Source organism: Moschus berezovskii, chromosome 5, assembly GCF_049115385.1.
Source record: "Moschus berezovskii isolate FMDL1 chromosome 5, NW_MosBer_1.0, whole genome shotgun sequence".
Lineage (NCBI taxonomy): Eukaryota > Metazoa > Chordata > Mammalia > Artiodactyla > Moschidae > Moschus > Moschus berezovskii.
Window position 1 is genome coordinate 67,225,906 of NC_142464.1, and position 21,557 is coordinate 67,247,462.

Genomic DNA, 21,557 nt, shown 5'->3' on the forward strand with positions numbered 1-21,557 from the left:
CGCTGTGACCACTCACTCCGTGGCCTGCCTACCCACCAGGACATTGTAACATGGACATGCAGCTGCCCCACACAGCTGTGGCTTTGCCAGAAGCAGCGATGGAAAAGAAAAGGGACCTAGGATGCCTCATTCTTGACCCGTAGGCACTGTGTTCCATCTGTGGCTAGTGGGGGAAATTCTTCTATTACAGATCAGCCATAAGGAACTGGCACTTCTGTAGCCCCACGGCACCTAACTGAAGCTGCAAGGTGTTGACAAGTTAAATTTGAATATAAGCAGTGTATATAATGTGGTTTCCTGCTCTCTGAAGTACCTGTCAAATGCAAAATTTGGAAATTACCAAAGTGAGGGAGAGCTACATATAAATATATAGCAGTGCACTTAGGAATTGGGTCTTACCTTTAAGGAAAACTACCAAGGTACAGGAGTAACAGTGGTGACACTAAGTGTTATTGTTTAAGACAGCCTCCTAGAGGGATGGAGTTGACATGCAGGGAAGATTCTGGAGGATAGAGCTAAAGGAAATCCAGGCAATCAGAGGCAGAACATGGAACCTGAAAACCTTTTCCTTGGCCACCCAAAAGGCATTAGCAGATGAATTACTGTCGGTCATGAAGAGTATGAAGTCAAATCGTTTATTCATTCCTTTGGTGGAAGTTTTCTCCTGTTTTAATTACCTGAAACTTTAAGTGGTCTCTTGTGGAATACTGTCTGTTAGAGCACCCATGAACATGAATAGCAATGTCAAATACCCAAACCAAGTGGAGGGTACCAACGTGAATGGGAAGATGACAGCATTCAAGGATTTGCCGTGAATAATTGCACAGTATCTCCAGTCACCCATTATTGTTTACTCATCTCTATGTGTCAGTCACTCAGTCGTGTCTGACTCTTTGCCACCCCATGGACTGTAGCCCACCAGGATACTCTGTCCATGGGATTTTCCTGGCAAGAATGCTGGAGTGGGTTGCCATTTCCTTCTCCAGGGGATTGTCCCAACCCAGAGATCGAATTCAGGTCTCCTGCATAGAAGGCAAATCCTTTACCATCTGAGCCACGAGGGAAACCCTTCTTCATCTATAGGTTAGGACAAACTACAGCCTCTTTCATGCTGTGCTTTTGTGTTATTTCAGGGCAGTGGGACTGATCTGGAAAAAGGATAAGTAAGACTAGACATAATGGATATTGACTATACACACACAATATCCCCTAAAGTGTAAGTGTTAGTCGCTCAGTCGTGTCCAACACTTTGTATCCCCATGGACTCTGTTCATGGGATTCTCCAGGCAAGAATATCGGAGTGGGTTTCCATTTTCTTCTCCAGGGATCTTCCTGACACCAGGAATCAAACCCGGGTCTGCTGCATTGCAGGCAGATTCTTTACCATCTGAGCTAAAGGAAATATACCCTAATATACCCTAAAAGTCTATGGAAATGGCTTGCCTCATTATAAGTGAATTCTTCTCTCTGTCAGTGTAGATAATTCAGAGCTGGTTGCAAGCCATCCAACAAAATGTGTTTATATCTGCTTTAAGCAACAGCATTAAAAGAAAAATATTCTAAAATAGTGTGGGGTTTGAGGAGAAGAAGATTATTGAATGGGAAGAATTGTCAAACTGGAATTCTGACAGTAACCCTTCAATGACAATTTTCCCCATTCACAGGGCTGCAATAGCACCACATATATACAGGATGCCTTCCAGCTGCTGCTGCCTGTCCTGCAGGTTTCACACATCCAGACCAGTTGTTCCAAAGCACAGCCATGACCTGGCCAGACTTCATCTTGTTAAAGGAAACAGTGGGCCCTGTTGCTCTGATGTGCATTTCATGGGAAGTTTTCCATGCATCCAGCCACAGACGCCTGTTTGGAAACACTACAAGCAATTTTGCACAGACAGTATTGAAAATGCAAGTTTAAAGAGAGTATCATTTCTCTTAATGTATATGGTTGTTTTTACAAATAATTATGTTTCTTTTATGTTAATTTAAACTTTCACAGCTTTGTACTGATAATTTCCTTTAATCTAGAGTTCACTCACTCATAAATATTCATTTCCATTTTCCTGGTTAAGCATGTTATCTTTGGCAAGCCATGAGTGGACCCTAGACTTTAAATTTCCACTTTAAATTTTCCCATTCTTATAGTATGACTTTAAATCAGTTCTTATAGTGGACTTAGTTTTATTATATAAATGCCATGGGCAGAGATAACACTACTTATAGATTTTTAACTATTATAGTGAAAGGGGAATATAAGTGTCTCTTTATAGCCATTCATTCTTCAAATAAGCATATATTGAGCTCCTACTGTGTGCTCACAGTAGAATAACATGATCTCACCCCGGTAGAAACAGATATTCTGAAAGAGGACTTATAATCATTCTGAAAATGCTCTAAAATACTAATAACTTTTCTAAACCTTAAAAAATTTGACAAACAAGGTAAATAAGTATTTTTTAAAATGTTCTACCCCTCAACAGATTGGATTTTTTCACATTCCTTGAACTTTTTTATCCAAAACTTTACATATGGGATAAAAATACATATGATAAGGGATACTAAAGAATATTTTGTTTAAAATTGACTTCTTATGACCATAAGTACATAATGGCATAATCACAGAGCTTGCAAATATTTAGATAGAATATTAGAGGGATTACAACACAGTAGACCCCCAGGACTGCACTTTAAAATCTACCACAGTTGAGTCAAGCTATTCCATGAATACACAGATCACACTCCCTGGTGGCAAATGCCATCATTGCTTCTAAAGACAGAAAATATTGATGTATGGATAACTAAATGCTATTACGATCCAAGAGGCTGCAGCCGGAAGAGGCATTGTCGATGGGCAGTTCTCCCCTCCAGCCCCAGTGCTCACTCTGGGTAGGGGTTTCATACAACATTCTTATCTGGGAGCCCCAGTGACATCCCTCCCAGGTACTGTCACAGGGTGTCTTACCCAGTGGCTCTCTTCTGTTGAAACAAAGCCAGTAGGTTAGCCTCATTCACATTTGCTTTTATTCCCCTGGTAGAATAGACCAACTTTTGTTCCATATAGGTAAAGTAGGGACCTTTTCATATCATCCTCCTTCTTAGCAATTTATTTTCCAATATTCTGCATTTCATTTGTGTACCTCTTGAAACAGCCAAATGGAAAATATAAGAAGTTATTTATAATCTGGAAAAAACTTCTCTGTGGAATCAATTAAAGGTGGTTTTTCCTACTTGCTTTTTGATTGCCTGAAATGTTTCTGCTGTTAAGTCTAAAGAACAATTAACTGATGAAAATGTTGCATTTGCCTCTTCATAAATTTTAGACTTTTTATGTATAGAGCAGAGGAAAGGGTTGAGATTTACAATTTCCTCATATCAGAGTTTTTTAGCATCAGATGAACTTATAGATGTTAACAGGAAATGTAAAAGAAACATAGTTGCAAAGGGGCTAGAAATTAAACTTTAAATCTTCACTCATTTAATGCATAGCAAAATTTGTATGAAATGAAATATAAATCTACAAAAGAATGAGAATTATTTTTTAAGTGGTGACATTATTTGCATTGCACTTGTATATCTTTTAATGATAGGATATGAGGATTGCCAAGTGAAAACACAGGCTGAGAGATGATTCCTGGGGTCTAGCTCCATGGTCTGTGAATTACATTATTTAAGAGAGAATCATCATTTAAAATATATCCACTCGCCAGGATTGCTCTCTTTCAATACTGTTTTTCACCATCACTTTTAAATAATTTCGTCTTTGCTTTGCTTTAAAAGCTAGCAAAGCACATGATCCAGATCTGAGCAAATGTCAATCAGTTTCTGAATGAATGATTTAACAGACTTACTCTGGAAGTTTTGTATTCCTTCAATAATCCTTTACAGAAATTGGGTTCATTTCAGTCTATGCAATTACCCTGAACATGCATGCCAGCTTTTTTTTTTTCTCTTACATCAAGTGCAAAAGAAGTTCTAGTCTAAATAATGAATGTAGTCTTGTGCCTATGCTTGTGCCTTATTAAATAAAAAGCTTCAAAAGCATATTTCAAATTCAAAGCAAAATGCGTCCAAGAAAATTGCTCTGGGGTATTGATACATGCAGCTCTAAAGGGCAAAATCCCAACTCTTAAAGGAAAGTATTTAATCCTGAACTTCAGACAGAAGCCTCCCTTTCCTCCGGGTCTCACACTGGGCTGTACATCAAGTCCATGGTTAAATGAGCCTTGTGACTGGCTGGGCAATGCCAGGGATGAGCTGCTTCAGCTGCATCCACCAAGGGGTGGACCATGGACCTCAGCTACAGAACTCCAAGGGGAAGAAGCACCTTGGACAGATTACGTGCCGATTACGTGAGAGAAATCTGAACCCAGAAGTAAGTGTCTCCTGTGCTTTGTATTAATAGAAGTCAGCTGCCCCAAGGTGATCCCATATCTGGAAAGTTAAATTCTGCACAGGCCACCAGGCTGTGCTTAAGTTAGAAACAAAAGCAGGCAAATTCTAGTCACAGCCATCCCAGAGCTCTAGGACATAACGGCTTAGGAAGTAATTCAGCAAAAATGTGAAATAAGCATGTTTCCCTTCTTTCCTAAAAAAACGTATACATTTGTAATGTGTGTGTATGCTGAACAGATGGGGTGGATCATACACATGACTTTAATTCATATTTAATTTTATAAAAGCAGTTATTCTTCAGGGTCAAGCTAGTTTTTTGTAATGTCAAAATTGCCCTTTGATCTTCCTCTTAAGCGTGCCCTACATTCTGATATTCAGATCCAGGCTTCAACTTGGTTTCTTAAACTGTTGGTTTTTAAAGTCACATCAGAAGAAATCATAATGAAAATTCATTTCAGAACTGCAATTTCGCCTTGATTTTGTAGTTGATTAAGATTCAAAAAGCCATCAGAGTGGATTCAGACCAGCCATTCTTCACATTGAAAAAAAATCATGTAGTTAATTAACCATTTGTTGTATTTTTCTAGCTATCTCATAACTTATTCAGGTTTATGTTCATTTTCTGTATATTTAAAGAACTTCCCGGCTCTTGTCCGCATTCCACTGCGCTGGGAGGGGCAGGAGCCCTAGCTCGAGCTAGAAATAAACCCCATTCTTGCTTTTGCATTGCTGCGAGTGTCTTATTCTACCAGTATGGGGGGACCGGGCTCAGGGCATAACATTTGGGGGCTCGTCCGGGATCCTTCTGACTGGGGAGAATAACGCTTTCCCGGCAGAAGGGGTTCATCAGCCCAGAGGAGGGCTGATTACAGCACCGGTGCCAGGTCTGATCAGGGGTGAATTGATCACCATAGCCGGCGTAAGGCCGAGGCCCAGCATTCGCGCTGGAAGGCAGCTGGCTCTGCAGGAGAGAGGAGGTCTCTCCCGATCCGGAATCTGGTGGGCAGTGGATGCCCTTCAGTAAGGTTACTTTAAATTGCAGGAAGCCTCAGAGGTCTCAGAGACCTAGTAGTGTGTTTTCGGCCGACGTTTGTCTGTCCTCCGTTTGTCGTGTTATCGTGTGTGCTGGCATTGTCTCCGTCTCTCTCCTGTGTCTTTTCTCTCCCGAAATCTATTCTGTGGTCATGGGTCAAGGAACCTCTACCCCGCTCTCCCTCATGATGGATCATTTCTCTGACTTTAAATCTAGGGTGCGAGACTTGTCTCTGCTAGTGAAGAGGAATAAGCTGGTGATGCTCTGCTCCTCTGAGTGGCCCACTTTTAATGTCGGGTGGCCGAGGGAGGGAACCTTCAGCCTGCCCACGATCCGGGCTGTTAGGGGGAAGGTTCTCACGCCCAGCCCTTCCGGCCACCTGGACCAGATGCCCTATATCCTGGTCTGGCAAGATCTGGTGGAAAACCCACCAGCATGGATAAAGCCATTTGTTTCTATCCTTTTCACCCATAATCCCACCTGGGATGACTGTCAGTAGCTGTTACAGGTGCTCTTCACCACGGAAGAATGGGAGCGGATTCTATCGGAAGCTCGGAAACATGTCCCGGGTTTGGACGCGAGGCCCACCATGCAGCCGAACCTAATTGATGAGGGATTTCCATTGACCCGGCCCCAGTGGGACTTTGAGCGCGCAGAAGGTAGGGAGCATCTCCCAGTGTACAGCCAGACTCTTATGGCAGGCCTCCGAGCAGCTGCCCAGAGACCAACGAATTTGGCTAAGATAAAGTTGTTCAGGGATTGGTTTCGGCTATGGAGATTAAATGAAAGTTGTGCTGCGAATACAATCCCCAGAGCTCAGGTCAAGTAAAAAGGATGAATCGGACCCTAAAAGAAACATTGGCAAAATTGGCAATAGAGACTGGCGGGGACTGGGTGACTCTCCTTCCTTATGCCCTTTTATTGTTTATGGGGTCCCTCCGCCGACCCCCTATAGAATCGGTCCAACTGTTTTTATAAACTAGTAAATTTTATATTGTAATATCTAATTCATGACTAAAAACTCGCCCTGTGTCTGTCTAAATGAGTAATATTTTTGAAGTTAATTTGTAAATGAGCTCTATTTAATTGGCTTAAAAAAAAAGTAAGCGCTTACAAATCAAATAATTCTAAATTAAATAACAAATTCCAGGTTCATGTAAACTGGAAAATATTCAGTATTAAATACCTGATATTAATGTTTGTTGATCTAATATAGACATGTCTTAGAGTAATTAACATTAAGTAGAATATTTTCATTGCACCTAGGTTTAATATAAATTAAATATCATATCTGTTACAAGTTTGTCGACAAAGAAATTACCTTGAGTGAAAAAAAAAAACTTCTAAAAATTGTAAATGAGATATGAGCTTTTATTAAAGCCCTATTAAGAATAATATTCTTTAGGAATATCTGTCTAAAATAGTCTCTCCAGATTGGCATAACTTGAATTTCTAAGGGTTGTGCTAAGTGTTGGAAGTCTACTAAATAAGTAGGTCATTTCCAAATAAAATGAGATTTTGAAACATTTACTCCTAAACACTAATTTCCTTTTTCAGAGAAACTAAAGAGATTTGAGACTATAAATGAATAATGTTTGATGCCATCCTGAGATGTTCGCTAAAATTTTTTTAAGTTATCAGTGGTATTTATGTTCACCAATCTATAGAATGCTAATATAAAGGTCAATTCTTGGTTGCTTAAGGGAAGTAAGATGTGTGTGTTCAGTAAAGAAGGTATGAAGAATGAAGTTACATTTTATGAAGGAAAAAGGTAGTAGGTCTGACTTACAGTTGGCTGTTCCAGGATGGGAGAACAAATGGGTACAGAAAGTGATAAAAAGGTTTTGTGGAAAGTGGACCCCAAGGAAAGAGTTTTGTGTATAAATAAACATTTTCTTGAGATGTTAAACTGCATTTGACAATAGATTTAAGTTTATTTGCCTCTTAAATGGTCTGTTCTATATTTGCCTCTGAAATCCTATATTGTTACTATGGCTGAGTGAATAGCTATTGTTTCACAGTGACCTATAATCCCATCTGACTGAGTGCTCTAAACCTTTCTGATATTTGTTGACAAAACTTCCTAAATCAATCTGATGAAGCACTTTTGGCTTCTAGCTGACTTTGGGATGCTTGAGAGGGCCCCTGAAACATCCCAAAGGGAGATATTACACTAATTGGGTTCAACTTCCATGTTAAATTACATGGGAAGTATTGTCAAGTGAGTAATAAGTCTCGGGTATATTGTATGGTAAATGTTACTAATACAGATATCCTGGAAACAATTTATATATAAATTCTGATATATTCAGGTAAAATGTTGCCATAATTCTGATTACTATCTTAAAGTGTTGTCACAGCACTAACCAAGTTTCTTGTGAAAATGCTTCCTCTTCCAGAAGATTTATAAAAAGGACTTTTGGATAAATACAAGTTTCTTAACTGGGTAAGAAATTAAAAGATTCTAGTGGGAAACCTGATGACTGTACAAAGGTTAACAAAAGGACCGAATGAACTGGCAAATATGCTTATAACTTTTATGGTTTCTGAAAAATTACTGGTTTGAATCTGTGTTTTCCAGATCTTAGGAAACCTTCCCCTCAAACTAATTATGACTTAACAGTAATTTGGTAAAATGATATTTAATAGACAAATTGAAACATTTAACATTTTTCTCTATCTGACCCCTTCAGAGACTGAAAACTCTTAGGCTTCCAGTAACTATCAGATAAATTAAGAAGGTTATCTCACTAACAGGTACAGAAATCTCAGTTTTGGAGACCTTAAGAAAGGGAGGAATTCATTCAGATCTGTTAGGCAAAATCTGTGATAAGCCTTTGAGATGACTTTCCTAGCCCTGAAAGGTTTTAAAGTTAAGTTTGAGACTCCATAAAAGTTTCAGCAAAGCAAAAAAAAAAAAAAAGAAAAGTCTATGGTTATATAAATAATCAGGTCAAGTTTATTGAGAACAGATCTATTTTGTAAACAAGGCTTAATTTGGTTATATTTGATAAAAATGAAAGTAATTTTAGGGAAAAAAAGATGTTTCAATGAATGTTGAATCCCAGTTTGTTACTGGAAGTCTGTATCTACTAAGACTCATTTCCTGAATGGATCTTTGCTGTTATGTGATATTAATATAGGATTTGGTTGAGTTCTTGAAGAGCACCCTAGGTTTGTTTCTGAAGCTTGTCTCAGTGATCTATCTTTGGATGAAGATCAGATGCCTCATGACCTGCAACCAGGACTAGAAAAAGACATAATTTAAGGGACTGTCTCCAACCTGGATGGAAGGACTTTTTTCAGAAGAAACTACACCACCAGGATGAGAAGACGACGACATCAGAGGTAGACAGCTTGCCCAAGATGTTGGACCCGATTCGTATGATCATTTATAATGTTTTCTTGACTTCTTAGACCTCTACACATAAATCAAATGCTTTTCTACCGTAGGCCTGATCCTATTCTAGTTTTAGAAATTAATCCAATTGTCGGGTTTGTAGACATGTAAAAGCTCATTCGGCTTATACAAAAACTCTGTTAGACTTGTGCCATCCTAATGTCTTAAACCATGGCAACAGTCTGCTTCTAAATTGGAAAATTAAAAACAATAGCTGGAAATCAGAGTCAGGGCTATGGGAAATCCAAGATGGCTGCTTGGCTTTTCCCAGCTCCCTGACAAACCTCATTTTTTATTTGATGGGTTAAAGCCTTCCTGGCTACAGGGTTAATGCCTCCATAATGAAAAATCACGGAATATTCAGTTTTGTAAATTGTTAAATAAAGTTTCTAGTTTTGTTAATTAAGGTCTAGTGTTTACTAAGACTCACTGCTGAACAGTTCCTTGTTACATGATACTGCTAAAAAAATTTTATTAAGTTATTAAAAAGGACATTCTAGGTTAGTTTCTAAGGCTTATCTCAGTAACCAATCTTCAGATAAAGGTCAGATGCTCCATAATGTACAACCAGGAGATTAACACCAGGCTATAGTCATTTAACAAATGAAGTCAGGTGACTTGGGATATACCAGGCTTTATCTAATAAAAGTTCTTATAATTCTTATTTTACTAACAACTGCTAGCTATGGCTATATTATTTTCTATGTCACTTGTTTCACTGAGCCTGTGATATAATGCTGAGCTGACAGTTCCATATGAGGTCAATAATTGTAATAATGTGACTCTGGGTATGGGAAAAAGCAACAAGAGGGAATATTTTCCTGGACCAGGAGGCTAGTAAGACAGTGGTCCAGAGACTTTTGCTACTTGCAAGGCCTGGTCCAATTTTAGCACACTGAGTGGCCCATCGCTTCCCTAGACCTGGGAATGAGCCTTCCCAGCACCGCAGGACACAATGGTCATGAAATGGTGTCACATGGTCAGATATGTGGCTATGAAGGGACCCTGCTGACTGGAAGTTGGTACTTGCCAGCTGCCTCTACAAAGATTACATCATGACCATTGCAAGCTGCTGACCTTCAACACCCCCTGAAAGAAGTTCAGGGTGAAAATCAGGAATGAGGCACTCTGTGCTCTGAAAAAACTGGTAGAACAGGCCTTCAGATAGTCAGATCTTTTCAGAAAAAGGTTGTATGAGTTCCAATTCTTGAATCTTCTCATACCTAGAAAAACACTGACGTCATTAATGGTGACATCTGCTTTGGCTATTAAAAAATTTTTTTACAATTAAAAGTCAAAATAGAGTAGCTATGGTTCAGACATCCTGGGAAATAACTGTTTCCCAGATATCCTGAAAAATGATACTATGGGTGTGATTTCAGATTAGACGCTGTAACCTAATGTAAAACTTAATGCTTCTGTAATGCATTCTTGCTTCTGTACTTTGCTTGCTGCTTGCTGCTCGTAAAACCAAAGTTATTCCATTTTAGATAAGGTTGTTTTTAAGTAAAGATTCCTAAAATTGTTTTTGAAAAAAAAAAACTTCCCTGGTGGCTCATACAGTAAAGCATCTGCCTGCAATGCAGGAGACCTGTGTTCGATCCCTGGGTCTGGGAGATCCCCTGGAGAGGGAAATGGCAATCCACTCCAGTACTCTTGCCTGGAAAATCCCATGGACGGAGGAGCCTAGTAGGTTACAGTCCATGGGGTCGCAAAGTCAGACATGACTGAGCGACTTCACTTCTGTATATTTGCCTATAATAGATGCTCCACTGCAATGTCTGCTGTTAAACAAATCTAAGTTCTTTTTTGTGTATAGGTGCTGAGCTCCTGAAAATAATCTGAGTTAGTCTACCCTTTGGGCATTTTACTTTTGGCAATGATTAGCTTATTACAGCTCAATAGTAAGAAATTGATGGTGTTTCTGATATTTCTGGTGTCTACAGCCATCATCGGAGAAGGCAATGGCAACCCACTCCAGTGTTCTTGCCTCGAGAATCCCAGGGATGGAGGAGCCTGTTGGGCTGCCGTCTATGGGGTCGCACAGAGTCGGACACAACTGACGTGACTTAGCAGCAGCAGCAGCAGAGCCATCATAGACTGGAAATAGAACCTGATTTTGTAGGATAAGAATTTTGTGTTGGAATTGAAGCTGTCACCTTTGTCTGGATCAGAAAGTGTTTTTTCTCTGCATGAGCTGTCAGCCAAAAAGCAATAGGATTATGTCTGCCTGTGGTCACCACTGACTCACTTGAAGGCCTGTCTCTTCTATTAGTCCCAAAGAAATTCCATACTGCAAAAGAATAGTATGTACATTTCAGATATGACTCCCCTGAGAACAAAAGTTTAGGGTGATTCCGAAATGGTCTGTCACCCTGCCCTGGGTTTCACCACTAGGTTTCTAGAGCTGCTATTTGGCGGGAGAAGACAGCATAGAAGCCAAGAGCAGATGGATGAAACCTTGGCAAAAAAGCAAAACTAATTCTCTGCCTTTGAGTCCCTGCCATCTTTATCCTTTTTCTCTCTCAGGACTTTTTTGACAGTTATTAAGTGCCTCTTCCAAGATAAGCTTTCTACATCCTGACACCCTTTTTTCCTGCCTCCTCTTCTTCCCTTTCTCCTTCTCTGCATTTATATTCTTCTTCCCCATTTACCTCACCAGAAAACAGTCCAGCCAAAAATCTTCAATAATAATCATCAATGTGTATTTGCTGTGTGCTGGGCACCGTGCTGAGTGTTTTGTATGTATCATCCCATTTACTCTCCATAAGTACCCTAATGGGTAGATACTACAAATTTCCACTGCCCAAATGAGAACATTTAGATGCAAGGGATTTTAGAACTCATCTAATCTTACACGCGGAGAAGGCAATGGCACCCCACTCCAGTACTCTTGCCTGGAAAATCCCATGGACAGAGGAGCCTGGTGGGCTGCAGCCCATGGGGTCGCTAAGAGTCGGACATGACTGAGCGACTTCACTTTCACACATTGGAGAAGGAAATGGCAACCCACTCCAGTGTTCTTGCCTGGAGAATCCCAGGGACAGGGGAGCCTGGTGGGCTGCCATCTATGGGGTCGCACAGTGTCGGACACGACCGAAGCGACTTAGCAGCAGCAGCAGCAATCTTCAGTTCAGTTCAGTCGCTCAGTCGTGTCCGACTCTCCGCGACTCCATGAATCACAGCACGCCAGGCCTCCCTGTCCATCACCAACTCCCGGAGTTCACTCAAAGTCATGTCCATCGAGCTGGTGATGCCATCTCATTCTCTGTCATCCCCTTCTCCTCCCGCCCCCAATCCTTCCCAGCATCAGATTCTTTTTCCAGTGAGTCAGCTCGTCGCATGAGGTGTCCAAAGTATTGAAGTTTCAGCTGTAGCATCAGTCCTTCCAGTGAACACCCAGGATTGATCTCCTTTAGAATGGACTGGTTGGATCTCCTTGCAGCCCAAGGGACTCTCAAGAGTCTTCTCCAGCACCACAGTTCAAAAGCATCAATTCTTCAGCGATCAGCTTTCTTCACAGTCCAACTCTCGAGATAGCTGAATACTTATGTGTTTAGCTCTCTATACCGCGAGGTGGATTTGTAGCTGAAAGATTTGGTCGTCAGCTGTTGTTGTTTCCATGCAACTGAGAACACACTGGGGCCAAAGAGACACAGAATGAAGCCATGCGAGCTTATTGGGCCCCTGGGTGCTTCTCACAGCAGGCCTCTGCACCTCTTCACAGATATTTACATCAAGCCGCTCCCTGGTCAGCATCAGCACAGCAGCCTGTTTCACAGGTGCCTTTGAGTGTCCTAAAATGGCTCCATTTCCTCCTCCTCCCCTGTCACTGGTGCCAAGGAATCCCATTTGTAAATCACCGCCCTTCCTGGAAATCCTTAACCCTCTGCTACCTACTTGGAGCTTGCAGTGTTTTTATGCTTCCCTTGCCTTGAAGATTACTTATTTTAGGCAGCCCCTCTGTTGAATCTTTAGTACCATGGGCTGTGACATGCTGATAAGTATTTTAAAGATGCAATCGGTAATGCCTGCTTGTCCTTGAACTTGGTGCTCTTCCCTGTTAAGCCCAAGAAATGGTGGTGGAGGTGGTGGTGTTGGTGATAAAGATGATGGTGGTGGTGGTATTGGCAGTGATGATGATGATGGTGGTGAGTGATAGAGGTGACGATGGTGGTGTTGACACTGATGATGATGGTGGTGGTGGTGATGGTGGTTGTAAAGATGATGATGATTTTGGTGGTGGTGATAAAGACGATGGTTGTAGTTATGGTGATGATAATGATGCTGGTGGTGACAATGTCTTTATTCACTAACTACTTAACTATGTTATAGACACTTTACCTCCATGGTCTCAATTTAATTCCCAATATCATCCTTATGAGATAGCAAATATTATCATATTTATTTTCCATATGAAAAGCAAACCTCAGAAAGATTAAATAATCTGCCTTAGGTTGTCCAACTGATAATCAGAAGAGATAGGATTTATATCGAGGGAGTATATAAAATGCTAATCAGAGCCCCCAGATAAGCAGATACCTGGTCATAAAAAAAGTTGCTCATTTTCACTTGGGTTGAGTTCTTCTCTTCCAGCTAATACCTGGGCTCTTTCTCTAGCCAGTGGCCTCAGGCAGAGACAGATTGCTCCACAAATCTCCCTGTCAGAAGGCTAACCACATTTTTCCTGCCGATGCCTCCCAAGAGAAAGTGGGTAGCCTATGCGTCCCATTCTCCCTCATGTTATAAATCTCATGCTGAGCGATCCATTTATCACTGAAAACTGTGATCGCCTCTTAACACTTCTGCAAGAAAACTCTAGTCTGCTGTCTTTGGGGGAAAAAAAAATGTGCTACTAAGAAATGTGATAAAGGATGAGAAACCAATGATGAACTGAAGGACAAAAAGACTGGCCATTTCTGTCAGAAAGAATTATTTGGTCCTAGAGGGCATCTTAGTCAGAGGATATAGGGCATCTTACATATAGAGGATAATTTTCTTCCAGACAGCTTCACACATCCCTCCCTCACTTCTTTGGGCTTTTTAATCAAAAGCCTCCTTCTTGGTGAGGTATCTCCAGGTCAAATTTCAATCCTCCCAATATTCCCTTTCCCTGCTTTGTTTTTTTCTCCTTAAGATACATCACTGTCTATCATCATCTATATCTTACTGCTACTGAACCAAGTCCAGCTGCTCACCACTCAAAAGCTAATAAAGAAACTGGATTGGTGGAAAGGAAAGCTTGCTTTATTTTGGATGCTAGTAACGGGGAGGGGGAGGGTTGATGCCAACTTCTCCCCAACAATCAGGGAGTAAGAGCTTTCATAGACACAGAGAGAGGGCTACATGCAGAAGCGGCATAGTCAGCTCTGACAGTCATCTTGAGATTGGTCATCTGTGGTTTGACCAGTGTCATCGTGATTGTGTTAAGTACAGCTAATCTTCAGTTCTGGGGTCAGTTTCTTCCCATTTCCTTGAGGCCAGTTCTCGAAACTGTGGCTGCTTATGTCATGGCTATAGTCTGGTCATCATGTGGTTAACTTCTCCACTTGGCGGGGGTTTCAGCTTCTATAACACAGCTGACAAGAGAAGGAAATGGTAACCCACTCCAGTATTCTTGCCTGGAGAATCCCATGGACGGAGAAGCCTAGTAGGCTACAGTCCACGGGGTCGCAAAGAGTCGGACACGACTGAGCGACTGAAGGGAACGGAACACAGCTGACAGGATATAGCTCAGAATATTATCTGCAGCCCTTGAGGAGGAACGAAAGGTCTTTGATTATGCTTAGTGACATTATTATTATTTGGTCTCCTCTGACTGCTTTCTTTAATTTCTGCATTTTCTCACTTCTCTGGTTAAACTTACTCTTTGGCTAAAGTTTTCCCACAGACAGAAGGCAGGCTGAGAACATGGTAGGGGGGAAGGACCATAAGGTCTTGCTCTATTTCATTACTTACCTATTACTTGTCTGTTGTGTTAGGATTTAATTTCCATGAGACAGGAATTTTTTGTCCGTCAATATATTCCCAGCATACAAAGCAGTGTTTGACTCATAATAAGTGTTCAATAGTGATTTGTTCAATGAACAAATACATCAAAGTCTTAAGTGTTCAATCTGTAAACACTGAAAGAATGGAAACAGGTATATGATAGGGTAATTAATGATGGAGAATATCTGGCCAAGTTAATATTAACTATAGAAGTCCTTGTGTCCATGTTAATGTTACATAGTGTTGTAGCATAAATGGGCATGATTTAGAGGCTTAGAAGTACATAAACATTTTTTTTCCATTAAAGTAAATGGAATTTACACTTTTGTACGTAGAAGAATTCACTCTATAATGGATTTTTTAAGACTCTTCATCAGGCAGGGGTAGCCCACTGGCAGATCTGGTGCCTGGTGAGAGCCCACTTCTGGCTTTGCAGATGGCTGTCTTCTCATTGCATCTTTACAGGGCAGAGAATGAAGAGACAGAAGAAGCGAGCTCTCTTATGTCTCTTCCTATAAGGGCACTAATCTCATTCATGAGGTCTCCACCCTTCAGTTCAATTCAGTTCAGTTCAGTTGCTCAGTCGTGTCCAACTCTTTGCGACCCCATGAATCACAGCACACCAGGCCTCCCTGTCCATCACCAACTCCTTGAGTTCACCCAAACTCACCTCCATTGAGTCAGTGATGCCATCCAGCCATCTCATTCTCTGTCGTCCCCTTCTCCTCCTGCCCCCAATCCCTCCCAGCATCAGAGTCTTTTCCAGTGAGTCAACTCTTCTCCACCCTTACTTGTAACCTAATTACTTCCCCAAAGCCATCCTCTAAATATAACCACACTGGCTTCAACATATAATTTTTGGAGAATATAAACATTCAATCCATAGCAAGATGAAACAGCTCTCTGTACTAACAGAGCTCCAGAATCACTGCATGAAAAAAGAAACCTGTGGTATGGTACTTATAGTATATTTATCTCAAATAACATGTGCATACACAAAAATATACTACACACACACACACACATTCCTGGAAGAAAGTCTGGAGAGATACACACAAAACTATTAATGATGCTTGTGACCAAAGATGGATAGGGTTGCAGTAGGATTGGGAGAACTTCAGAATTTGACATAATAATCAAAGGGAACTCCAGTGTTATTTGTAATATTTTTATAATGAAAATGTATCAATGGATGACTTATGTAGTGAAATGTTTCAAGGTCAAAACAGGAAGCAAAAGAAAATAGCTTCTGTTGAAGAAGATAAGAGGATAGGGTCCTGCCAGGGACTTAAAGTGTAAAATGCAAAGGCTATTTTTCAACAGAAGGGCCATAACTGTGACTGAGAGCATCTTAATGACCTGGATTTCTCTGTCGTCAATGTGCCTATAAAGCTCTAAGACAACTTAAAGGATTATACAGACCTTTCCTTGTTTTCTCAGGAAAGCCCAAATCAAGTATTCCAAGTGCATAGTTTGTAAAGATTGTGATGATATAAACAGAAAAGATTGTCATTTCAATCTCACTGGAAAAAGCCAACTTCCTTAGCTAGGTAGTGTAGTGTGTCTAATCTTCCTGCTAAACCTGAATAATTCTAGGTCTATGTAATAACTACAGAAGCAATTTCAGAAACTTCTGGAAGGAAACACCACACAAATGAATCAGTCTGTGGTTCCCAGTTATTAGCCTGACACCCAAATGCTTATCATATTTGCAAGAGGCAGTTTACAATCTGCTCATCTTGACAAATGTAGCCCAAGGGGATTTAAATCCCTGCATTTGCAATTTCTGTCTCTTCCTCTCCAAATTTATAGAGAAATGGTAGACACGAATAATGTGTCAGGGATGAATGAACTGAGGTCTCTGTTCCACTCCTGCAGCTCTATTTCACTCAAAGGAGAGTAATAAATGGAAAACAAAGAAAAGTCTCAGCAGATAATGAATCTGAGTCCTAACAACCTTCCCAAACTACAGAAATGGATTGTAACTTACTTGGCATTGCCCAAACTATTTGATGCCTGTAGAGAAGTATGAAAATATTTTTGACTGTTTAGGGCCACAGCTGGGCATTTTAAGTATGTCCTCTATGATTCATGAAGAGTCAAAACTACTCTTCCACAAAAAGGTGAAAGTCATCCATCAGTGGTAATGGAAAACTTGCTTCCAACCTGCCCTGTCTATTGCCTTGATGGTGGTGTGATTGATTATTAAGGAGTCTTGGACTATTCTGCAGCCCCCAAGGACCATAGTATGACCATTTATATAAGATACGGGTGTCACAATCCAATGCCTGATATCCCACATCTCTCTTGTAAAACCACTTGATTTCTGGCCAGGTATGTAGAGTGAAAACTCACATTTACTCAAAGGAAGTCATGTGTGAAATAACAGGCTTGCTTGCTGAAAGTAACAAGTCTGTCACTTGACTGGTCATCTCCATCTGGATTGCTGCGAAGGCAGCAGTTGGTCAGTCACTGCTAGGGCAAAGATACCTAATGGGAATAATATACATCGATGGTCTGAAATTACTTGGCTTAAAAGCAAAAGGCTCATTGATTTTTAAGTGTAGGAATAAAGTCGTTCATGTGTTGCATCCAAACAATCCACCCACTGTTGCCTTTTTGCTTCTTTGAGATAGTCATATTTTTTTCTTGTTTCCGGAGCCAAAGCTAAAACAAATCATGAAATAAAGTAAAAGAGGAAAACGTCTATTGATTTTAATGAACCTCTACCCTTTATTCATTCAATCATCCACTCATCCATATAGTCATCCAACTAGTTCACAGCATTATGGCAACTGTTGTGCGCTCCACCGAATCAAATAGGGTTCAACTTGAAATTCACTTGGCGGCTCTCTCATCCAAAGCCACATAAATCAGTTTGAAAAACAAATCTACTAATCCACTAGGTATATCCATAGTTTCTGCTTGTTGTTGTTCTTGTTTAGTCACTAAGTTGTGCCTGACTCTTTGTGACCCCATGGACTGTTGCCCGCCAGACTCCTCTGTCCATAGGATTTTCCAGGCAAAAATACTGAGTAGGATGCCACTGCCTTTTCCAGGGGATCTTCCCAACCCAGAGATCCAACACACATGTCCTGCATTGGAAAGTGGATTCTTTACTTCTGAGCCACCAGGGAAGCATCCACCTGCATGTTGATAACACGCAAATTTCTACCTGGAGCCCTAACATCACTCCTGGATTCCAACCATAGAGTCAGCTTCCTATCAGACACCTGTGTATCAGTGTTTGGGTGTTCCACTAAACTTAATCTGAACATGTCTGAATTGAATTCATCACCTTTCCCCCATCCTCCTATTAATATATTTTCCTAATTGGATGCATAGTGTTATTTCTGCCAGAAGCCTAGCTGTCACCCTGGGCTCCTACTTTTCCTTCACCCTCAGTGCCTAATCAGTTTCCAAGTGCTATCAGTTATTTCTTTGTATATCTTCCTGGATCCCATTGCCTCCATCTTGTTTCCCTTTCTTCTCATCATTCCTGTGAACTGGCATAACAGATACTGAAGGATGGCAGCATTTTCCACCCCAATATATGACTGTAGGGGTTCAGGACATGCCATCCCCAAATATGCTGCTTTGGTATGTTGATTACTTTTGAGCTGTAGGCTCTTGAAAAACAGCAAATACAGGAAGAGGCTTTGAACTTCCCTTACCTACCTGAAGACAGATACTCCATAAGGGCCTCAGTTGTCATAGATTCCTAAACTGGGAGTTTCAACAACCAGGGAAGATTGCCTCAATACAGAAGAGGAGACTAGCAGTCAACACCACTTCCAGACACACTATCACAAACCGTCATACTTCCCACCTATTCTTCTAAGGGTCCACTGATCTTTCCAAAAAATCATTTGCTCTACCCTAAGAGGCTGACATCTCCTGCCCCCTTCCCTATTTAGAATTCAGGATTTAAGTCCGAATTCTAAGCAGCCTCTTTGAGTTACTCATTTTTCGCTGGGTATCACCCTTGTATACATGAGATTACATGTTGGTAAATTTCTGATTGTTTTTCTCTTGTCAATCTGCCTTTTATTACAGGGGTCTCAGTTAAGAAGTCAGCATGGTGGGGGATAATTCTTTTTCCTCCTGTATGATACCAGCCTGGTGTCAGTGCAGGTATTCGTTCCCCTCTAATCACCCATCGTGGTAGTGTCAGCATAGATTCCCTAAGAGTGCAAATCTGGTTATTCGTTTAATTGAAACCTTCATTGGCTAAACCCCAGCATCTGGGAAAATACCCAAACAAAGTCCTTTATATTCTGGTCCCTCTACCTTTTAGGGCACATTCATCAATTCCTCATCAGCTTAAGGGCAAAACCCACAGAGATCCTTGTGGATGGCCCCTTGCACCAAGCTCCCTCTCAGTTCTGTGTAGTGGCAATTTAACTTAGGCAGCTGCTACCATGCTTTGATTGGAGCCCATCAGGGGCCCGTATGAACTGAGAAATTCAACGTTATTGATAATGTCACAGAAATCCTAAAATCAGCATAGCATCATTAGCAAAAATTGTGCTTTAATGGAATTTATCTTAGACTGGACTTTTTAAAATCTGGCTATAATATAAGCCCCAAAGAGGGATGAGATTTCCTCCGGTGTCTCAATCTTTTCTCACTGCAGTGATTCAAAAATGTGATAATCAGGAAGGGGGAAAAAAAGAACTTTCCTGAGAAGTGGGTTAACCATTAATAAACCTTTTTTTTTTTTAACCCTAAGGACTTCCTAAACCTTTTAGTTTACTATTGTGCATTGGAACTCTCCAAAAGGGGGCTTGAAGGTGCAGCTTCTCTCTAAGTTAAACAGGGAAGCCTATATCTGGAGCAAAAATTAACAACCACCTTCAGTGGTGTTCCTCTGAATACAATCTGGCTTCCCTCTCTTCCAATAACTCTGTGTGTAATAAATTATTCTTTCAGTTGTGCAGTAGTATTTAAGGGCTGCCTGCTTAAACTTTAATTGGTTAAGCAGTTACAAGCTCAAATTATAGAGTGTGAAAAATATCACAATAGATCACAGTATTGTCAGTTTTCCCCTGCAGAACCCTGACATTCTCAAGTTTAACAAAGCCCGTCTCTCTCCCACGTTAATTACCACAGTGTCCTTGAAACAGAATAGCATGGTTATTACTATGTCAAAGAGAGCATGCTTCCATCTCCTGCATGTCAGGAGCCTGTGTGTGCGTGTGCATGCGTGCGTGTGTGTGTGTGTGTGTTGGAGGACACATAAATCTTAAAGTAAACCCCTCTTTTCGGTACACAACTGCCCAAGTGCCTTCATATATGTTCTTTCCACTCTGTCCAACTTCTCCTTTAAGTCTCAGATTGTGTCCCTTCCTCCAGAAAGTCTTCTCTCATTTCTTCCTCCTTGATTTCAGTGCCCTTGTCTGGGCGCCAATAGCATTCCATTCATTAAGTCCACAAACACTTACTGGGTAATTTCTACATCAGATTCCAGTACTTGTTAACGGTGCTCAGATACTAGCTTGTCTGGGGCACAGGTAGGCCAACCTGGTCCTCAGGGAGGGGGCGCTATACACCCAGGGCTCTTAACCACCAGTTCCCAAGAGCGGCAAGAAGCCTCCTCCCCCCTCATTCTCCCTACTGCTCCTCCAGCACCGCCCATCCATGCAAACCAGCAAATTCTCAGGAATACAGCCTGTGTGAATTCTGCCGCTAAAACATGCCATCTAAAGAGATCCTTTTTTGCCTACATTTATCGAATTATTCTATTAAAAAAGCAACAGCTACTACTGAATAATGAATTTTTCTTCTAGCATTAGTCTGTAATTAAAAGAGCTTGAATAAAATAGACAATTTTTTAAATACCCTTTTTTCCTACTGAATTTTTCACTCTGAATAAAGAATAATGTAAAAAAAAATCTTACTCTGATGTAAGCATTAAGCACTGTCAATTTGTTTTGCCATAGTGGAACTTTGTTTTGATAAATTGCTTAAAAATAAAACATACTTTGTCTGTTTGCCAAAATAGGATGGGGAATGGAGATGATTTCCTGTTTCTCTGTAACAAATTTCAAGCAGAAAAAAATGTGTTTTAAGTCCAGTAAGCAGAAAAGGACTTTCTGGGCACTTAGTTCATAGCATTTTCTAATCAATATTTGGCTGTTTTTGCATTGTAATTAGTACCTTTCACCACAGGGGATCTTGAGATGAGTTCAAAGAATTTAACTCTTAAATAATCTATTAAATGATTCACTTTTGATCCTATTTGATGAGCATCCAGAGCAAAAAGCTTCCCTCTGTGCAATTCATCTCACAACTACCAAGTAATCAAGTTTTTTGGATGTATTTGGTTGCATGGGTAGAAACAAGAAAAACATTTGTTGTGTAGGAGTACTTGCAGTTCAATGGTGTTCATAAGTGTATGCTCCAAGCATCATTTGAACACAAGAGAGTCATGCTCCAGAAACCCCCTTTGCTAGAAGTGTGTACAAAAAGGTATTGGATAATCTTCTTTTCCTAAGAAAATGAATCTACTTTTATCTCCATAGCGAGAGTTAATAATTATGATGTAACAGAGTGTTAAGGGCATGAACTTTGAACTGAGACCACCTGGTTCAAATCTCAACTCTGCCACTTAAATCTGTGTATCCTTAAGCAAGTTACTTAACCTCTCTGTGCCTTAATTTCTTCATCTGTAAATTGGGATCCTGATAAGGGTACTTATTTTCTGATATTGTGAGATAAACGAATTAACCAGTATATTTT

General features: G+C 40.6%; 1 protein-coding gene across 4 annotated transcripts in view; it reads left to right on the forward strand.

Moving 5' to 3' along the window:
- The window catches only part of FAM114A1 (family with sequence similarity 114 member A1), a 79,939-nt gene extending 70,704 nt beyond the window's left edge, over positions 1-9,235 (forward strand). For 3 of the 4 annotated variants that reach the window (XM_055433991.2, XM_055433993.2, XM_088836276.1), the window contains exon 14: positions 1,665-9,235. In XM_055433991.2, coding sequence (XP_055289966.2) covers positions 1,665-1,766 — 102 coding nt within the window. In that variant the 3' untranslated portion in view covers positions 1,767-9,235. The remainder of the gene's footprint in view (positions 1-1,664) is intronic. The other variant, XM_055433990.2, reaches the window with a different exon arrangement.
- Positions 9,236-21,557: the final 12,322 nt, after the last annotated feature.